The 7,453-nt window shown below is 30.9% G+C and overlaps 1 protein-coding gene across 1 annotated transcript; it reads right to left on the minus strand.

Annotated features, from left to right (window-relative positions):
* Positions 1-2,609: 2,609 nt before the first annotated feature.
* LOC105621329 (F-box/WD repeat-containing protein 9-like) lies at positions 2,610-5,329 on the minus strand. The gene is made up of 6 exons (XM_012202795.1): positions 5,252-5,329; positions 4,910-5,069; positions 4,313-4,452; positions 3,654-3,895; positions 3,016-3,268; positions 2,610-2,945 (listed from the first exon to the last, which is right to left on the minus strand). The coding sequence occupies exons 1-6, from the start codon at positions 5,327-5,329 to the stop codon at positions 2,610-2,612; spliced, it is 1,209 nt and encodes a 402-aa protein (XP_012058185.1).
* Positions 5,330-7,453: the final 2,124 nt, after the last annotated feature.

Consider the following 7,453-nt stretch of genomic DNA (forward strand, 5'->3'; position numbering starts at 1 on the left):
CGAATACACGCAGAAATACAGGGAACGGGTGTAATACACGTGTCCGGAGATATGAAAAGGAAAAATATTAGTATATATACATATATATACGCATACTCAGATATACACGTTATACGCGGCTAAATTTGAGAACGAAGATGAGAAAGGGCTGAGGAATCGTATCCTATTTAATTAAAGTAAAATTATATTATATATACATATAATATGTAATGTGTATACACCACATTTCGTATATGCATTTCGTGGATGCATATGACGCGCGATATTGTATGTATATGGACAGATGTGTACAATGAGTACGATTAACGACACGGATATCCAAGTCTATTCTTGTTTTGCGTGAATAAATGGGTGAATCAAAAGCCAATATAACGATTTGTTAATTTTACCACGAAATCTCACATTTTCCTCCCTCTTTCTCTTCCCTATTTTGTAATCGCCCGCTCTTGTAATTGTTATTTTCATATTACATGTATTTAATTTTTATATGTTTATATATTTTTCAGTTGTTATATATTTAAATGTATTTCATTTAATAATTAAATATTTCGTTTAATTTAGATGTGCGTTTTTAATTTATTAAATAATTATATATGTATCAATATTCAATTGTAAAATTATATATATATACATGATATAAAAGACATTAATATATAATTATTAAATGTCAAAAATATAAAATTAATTTTAAATTTTATAATTAAAATTTTTACTGCTACATCTTATGTTTACCACCAATTTGAATTCTAATACGTTGCAAAACATACCAAGTTCGATTTACCGCTATCCCGCCAACGTCGTGAATCGGCAATTTCAATGGATTGCGGAAGCCGCTTCGTTGCCTTCGTCGACTTTGTTTCGTTCTCTATTATTCTCCAAGAAGATTCAGGATTCCATTGCGTTCTTGAACAAGTTTGCCACCGGAGATTCCCGCGATTACCTATACGAACTTGGCGCCGTCGCGTCCACGAGCGCTAACCTCTTCATACGCGATCATGAACTCGGCTCACTCTCTCGGGCGAGCGCGTGAAGCGGAACGAACGCGCGAATGATAAGACACAATAATGGTCACAATGACATTACTTTGCGCACACGTATAGCAAGTAAATTTAGGACACTTGGTTCGCCCTTAATGTGAAACAAAAGCACCCGTCAACCGCGGCTCGTCGCAAGTACGAAAAAACTAATCGCCAACGTAATTCGCTTGAAATCGTATCACGTGACGCGGTGCGATACGTCACGTGACGTCGCGGAAAATTCAAGTTTCGTCCTGCGTTCGCGGGACCTATATAAATAAAACAAAATCATGGTAATATCAAAATGGCAATAAAATAGCTTCCAAAATTATTAAAAGATTAATTAAAATAAATATAAAATAATATTTAAAATTATTAAAAGATAAAAATTATTAAATCGATGATTTGGGAATGGTGTAAATTCCGACACAGGAATGAGAGATTCTTCTATCATTCGAATACACGATTTGTATTTTCGTTTATAAATGTTATAAACAGACGTCCGGTATTCGAAAAGTCCTTAAACGTCGTCTTCTCAAATCACATGTTCGAAGTGTAGTTTCATGCGCGGAAAACATAAATTATATTAAAATATATTAATATAAAATATAACATCACAACAAATCTGTAGAATAACATGATAATATGACAATATAACATACGATATAATGTATAAAATATATATTATATGCAATGTATAAAATATATATTATATGTTAAAATTGAACTTAATTGTATCATAAAAATACATTTTCTCTTATTCTTCTTACGCAAAATATTGCTTCATGAATATGCTATAATTATAAACTCGATGTTATAATTGTAGCTATCATTATCGTTCAGCTTATAATTATAAGCGATGTTAGTAAAGCTCAACTTATAATTATAAGTGATGTTAGTAAAGCTTTTACTAAAACGAATTTTCAACGAAACAAATGAAACGACATACTTCTACTTTTGCAAAACGATATATATTACATTCTGTTAAGAGAGCGCGTTAGAATAGTATCTTAGTAAAAACTAAGAATATATTATATATATATATATATATATATATATATATCTCAAAGCAATATAGCTTTAGAACACGTATAGAAATTCTGAATTGTTCACTGATGTTTCGTTAAAAACGACAATTTTGGTCGCCACACCGCGACATCGATGCCAGATATCGCGAGAATGCCATTCAGGTAATCCATCTGCGAAATAAAGAACATAAAAAAAAATATATATATATATATATAATATAATACAAGCTATTATTTACAGGTTTATAAAAATATCGTGAATTTTAAGAAGAACTTTACCAATTCGGAGGAGATAATCAAAATTTATATAAAATCATTATATCAACATCTATAAAATTATATAAAACATTTTTATGCATCAATATATTAAATGATTAATAAAATTAGTTCAATAATGGAATAATGGAATATTTTATTATTCCCAAATATATTATTAAGATCTGCTAATGCTCGTTTTATCTTTATTTATCTAATTATTTTAAAAAATTCAACATAAAAGTTTAACAAGATGTCCGCACTTGAATGGTCCGCTTAAAACACAAATACAAAACTCTTTGTTGCTGTGTTAAGTTTTCAGGTACTTCAGCAAAACAGACATCTTTCTATATACATAAATAATACTCACACTGGCGATCTCTCCGAATCCTGAAAGGAAAGTAGCAATAAGCTTCGGTGGATCCGTAGGGCTTGAAATTCTAACAGTGCCATCCTTGGAGCTCGTTATGAGACATCCATGCGCCAGATGCACCCCCGTTATTCCTTTCGTATGTTTGGTAGAATAAGATTTCACTAACTCAAAATCGTTCTTTGGATTTAGCACATGCAACTTCGCAGTACTGTCTCCCACACAAACACAATCCCGTTGCATGCTCATACACATGGGGAACGCTTCGCCTGAAATCTAAGAAATACATTCGCGATATCGTAGTTGCAGCTCTTTATGCGATGATAAAAATACGGGATGAAATTACTGTGATAGACTTCATGGTCCGTCCAGCTCTTTGATCCCAAACGGACACCGTCTTATCCTCACTGGCGGACAAGATGTATTCCGAGTTCATGGTCAGCTTAATCACAGCCCCAGTGTGCGGTCGATACTGCCTAATCGGTTTGTGTCCTGATCTCGAATCGAACACAAATATGGTCCTACTATACGAGCCGGTTGCAAAGAGGGCCTGCTCTGGACACGACGACACACATAGCAGTGCACCTGACGCAGTGTTCCTGAAATATTTAATATTGATATATCAAAATGATATACTCAAAATAATAATATATAGCAAACTCTGTTTGGCGAGTAAACTTTAGAATTGCGAATCATTTGTCAACAAGCGAGATTTATAGTAATTCCTGTAGGAAAAATAATTATCAACAAGGTAAATAATTCCAGTAGAAAAAATAATTTGAAGGAAAATAATTTCTCCTACAGAAATTGCTTATTTTCTTCGCTTGGACTTCTTATCACGAAGCGATCAAAAGAAACTGTTTTGTTGTATCGCATTCAAATAGTTTAAAGAAAAATAATTATTTCTCTCACAAACAGGAATAATCTTTCTCGTCCAGTCTTTTTATCAAAGAGATTGGAAGAAATAATTTTGCTATCACTTACATCTCGTAAGTTTTCAGCTTAACGAGACCGGTATTGATTAGCATCCATGACTTGACGCTCTGATCCCAACTGCAACTGTAAATCGTGTTATCTATCGCCGTCAGATCCCAGATCCATCCGTTATGCGCGGAATCTGTGCAAACAGTGTTCCCATTCTCGGAAGAAGGAGGATTCTCGTGTGAGGGAAGTTTCCAGTAAAGCAGAGTGCGATCTCTCGCACCAGCTATACATATGGTTCCATTCTGAGAATAAAAATCATCGTTAAGAAATAACATTATGTAAAAAATTAATACAAAGAATATAACATTAACGTAATATTTAAACAAATTTGCTAAAGCATATTATTTTAGTAAAATTAATATTTTTATTATGCATTTTATTTATTTATCTTAGAACTTATACGTATTAAAGTATTTTATAAGTTATTTTTAAGTCGATTGTTCATAAATTGTGTTATTTAAAAAAATGTTGAATATAACACAAAATATTTAAAAACCACAATCACATTATGTTAAAATACACTCAGATCAATTACAATCACATTATGTTAAAAAATACTCAGATCTGTTAAAAATTCAATACAAAAAGATTAATAAAATTCTGTGGTTTTAACACAAATATAAAATATTTTTTATTGTATAATTTAATATACTACCTACGTGCATCAGTAGCAGAGCATCCACGGTGCTGTACTGTGCGCTCGCAATTATAAGTTTATCGACTACGGAATCTTTCCATAGTGCTGTTTGTTTCTCGATCGCAACACATGACAATTTCCAAAACAGTTTATCGGGTCTCGCTGAAATATCATATAACTTCTTATATCAAAGAAATAAGAGAAAAACTTCCTTGTATTATGATATGATATTAAATATAAATAAATGCTTATACATACACCTTGAATTAAGAACAAATAAACAAGCACATTCTTGATTGAGATTTTTATTCAAGTTCTTATTTTATGCATATCAAGTTATTGCAAACAGAGTTGTTCAAACAAACTTGTTTGATTTCTTATAAATGAGAAATGTAATATATATCTTTTCATAAAATATTAAAAAAAAATTTTTTCAAGACAAAGAAAAATGAAATGCAAAAACAAAATAAAATCTGACATGATATAAGCAACTGATATAAGTACAACCTACATATGCATGTGCAAGTTCGAACAGCGCTGGAGCAGAATACAAACTGTTTCATTTATTTACAAAATGAGTGGTCGTGCAAGGCGTAAAGTGCTATCAATTTGAGCTAACCAGGACGCAAGAGTGGGTAGCTAGCATCTGGCCATATATGGTTAATTCGCGCTTTCCACAATGAATCATCCTTCAAAATCAGGTAAAACTGTTTGCACACCAGACTCAAACCGTGTACTAATGTCGACGCTTCTAAGAAGGAGCATATATGCAGAAATATCTGAAATGTAGCACAATAACAAATTAAACGCACAATCAAACAGATGCTGCGGTCGGAATGAATGAGAAAATTCACTTCATTGAAAAGCTACTGACGAGATAATAGTGGTGATTTAAAAAAAAAATGAATTTCACGCGAACAGAAGATAAAAATCTCAGCGTTTTTTTTCGTTTTGTACAAACCTCGACCGGAAGATCAGGCAGTGACAGTTGTGCATCATCTTCGCTGTCATACGAGCAGCTTGCATTTTCGTCATCCATTTTTCCTTGAACCGTGCAAATCTAAGTATTTTCATTCAATCTGCTAGAGATTAACGACGCGATTCAACAAAAACTGAGTGTGTTCTAATCACGAATGTTTATGATGCCTGATCTGTCGTGTTATTAAACATAACGATCATCTATCGAGTATCTTATACAGCTAATTGTAGGAACACATAATACATCACTGAGAAACCTAAGACAGGATGTAAGGGCCTTTTTCCAGTAATCACAAAATGCTGCCGCGCACTACTGCCCTCTGAAGAAGTAGATGTAAACTACACAACAATATCCATTTTTGCAGTGCTTCTGATGGAAATAAATCGCAGAAATCGCTGAAATAACTAAAATTTATCAAATTAATATTTAGGTTTCTTTCTGCCTATATTTACAGTCAGCTCTTATACTTAAGATCGTCTTAAGATACAGTACAAAAGTATCATGAACCAATCAAAAAGTATTAGCATCTTAGGATATTATTTAAGATAGTCTTAAAATAAGAACCGATTATAAATATCAGTCTTAATGCTTATTACACACTGAATGAGAGAATCAACGACGAGCGATATCCAATAAAAACTCTGCTTTATGAACATAAATGAAGACGCATCAGATCTCAAAATTTTTTACGAAATTTGCGAAGTTCCACGGGACGAATTAAAAATTGTGCATAAATGCGGTTTATAATTTTCGAAAGAGTGAATCTTTCCCTTTAATGTTTTTTTTTTATGAAGCTTTGCATGATTCTTTCTCCGAATTATTCAACATTGAAGCAAAAACGACCCTCGATGAAAAAGAATCGTACCGAGATAAAAAAGCAAATTAAAGCTCAAGAATCGCTCTTTCGAAAACTGTAAATTATATTTGTATGCAATTTTTAATTCGTGTCATAAAATTTCACAAATTTTGTAACAAATTTTGAGATCTGATGCGTTTTCATTTATGTTTGTAATTTCATAAAAATTATCTGTAAGACCGATTTTTTTAAGTACCAATCTGAAAAGTAGAGATTTCAAGCTGTAAAATACTTTTTTGGACATCTCGATATAATGATTTTTTTACGAAGTTATTTTATCTTAAAGTTTGTCTATTTTTGTAGGATAGAACAGGTGATCCTTTAAATAGTGTACCTTTAAAATATCTAATTAAATTGTTGAAATTTAAAAGTAACACATATATAGATATTTAAATATAGGATGGGAATTCCTGAAATGATAGCGGACCAATTAATGCGCTACTTTATCATATTGCAATTTGCAATTTGAATAAAGTTGAAATTCTTCTAATTGTAAACAAATTACTTTAATTTAAAGTTGTACAATAAATTTAAATGAATAGAAAAGAATCAACCTCAAGCCTGTTGTATTGGACAGAGGCCCTCTGTCCAATAGAGCATCCTCACCAATTTGTAACGTCCTCTTTTTCTCAGCAAACACTAAATTATATGTAACAATATAACTATAGAATAACACACATAATATATTACAATTATATTCTTATGGCAAATTACAACTAATTGTAATACGTGAGATATGTTTCGTGTAACTTAATTGAAGTTTGCTGGATTTGAATGTTTTTATGTATTACATAAAGACGAATTTAATATTTTCATGCAATGTATTTATTTAATATCAAAATAAAAAAAAACATAAAGAAATAAGTATAATATACAAAGTAATCAGACAATACAATATAATAAGATATAAAAATAGACTTAAACTTTTTAATATTATATAAAATATAAAATATAAATTGCTTATACAACATTTTTACAACATTTTTACAACATTTTGTTTGTATCTATAAGATACCTCATATAAAATGCATAGCATAACACAAAATTCGCGTATATTTTAAGAAAATCTGAATTCTGGTTCTGCAATAACAATCTTTATCGTTTTTAATAAATCTTTTAATACAATATTTATTAATGGGTCTTTAAACGAAAATTTCAATTTCGCATCTTCTACTGGAAATAAAAGTTGTTGAATTTTAAGAAATTCGAAATTAAATATTCAAACAAGTTAATTTAGAAAATTTTGTCTTATAATATGGGTTTGCATAAAAATGGAATTACGAAATTATTTTTTTCATGCAGATTTTTAGCCAAATTACTAATATATA

The sequence above is a fragment of the Atta cephalotes genome (genome assembly GCF_000143395.1).
Source record: "Atta cephalotes unplaced genomic scaffold scaffold00033, whole genome shotgun sequence".
NCBI lineage: Eukaryota > Metazoa > Arthropoda > Insecta > Hymenoptera > Formicidae > Atta > Atta cephalotes.

What these genes read in the sequence shown, in the direction of transcription:
- LOC105621329 (XM_012202795.1), bottom strand. Translation starts at nt 5,329, where the DNA reads ATGGATGACGAAAATGCAAGCTGCTCGTATGACAGCGAAGATGATGCA. An exon ending in ATGCTCTGCTACTGATGCAC is followed by an intron (nt 3,896 to 4,312) that starts GTAGGTAGTATA and finishes TTTTATTCTCAG; the next exon opens with AATGGAACCATATGTATAGC. An exon ending in AAGCTGAAAACTTACGAGAT is followed by an intron (nt 3,269 to 3,653) that starts GTAAGTGATAGC and finishes TAAATATTTCAG; the next exon opens with GAACACTGCGTCAGGTGCAC.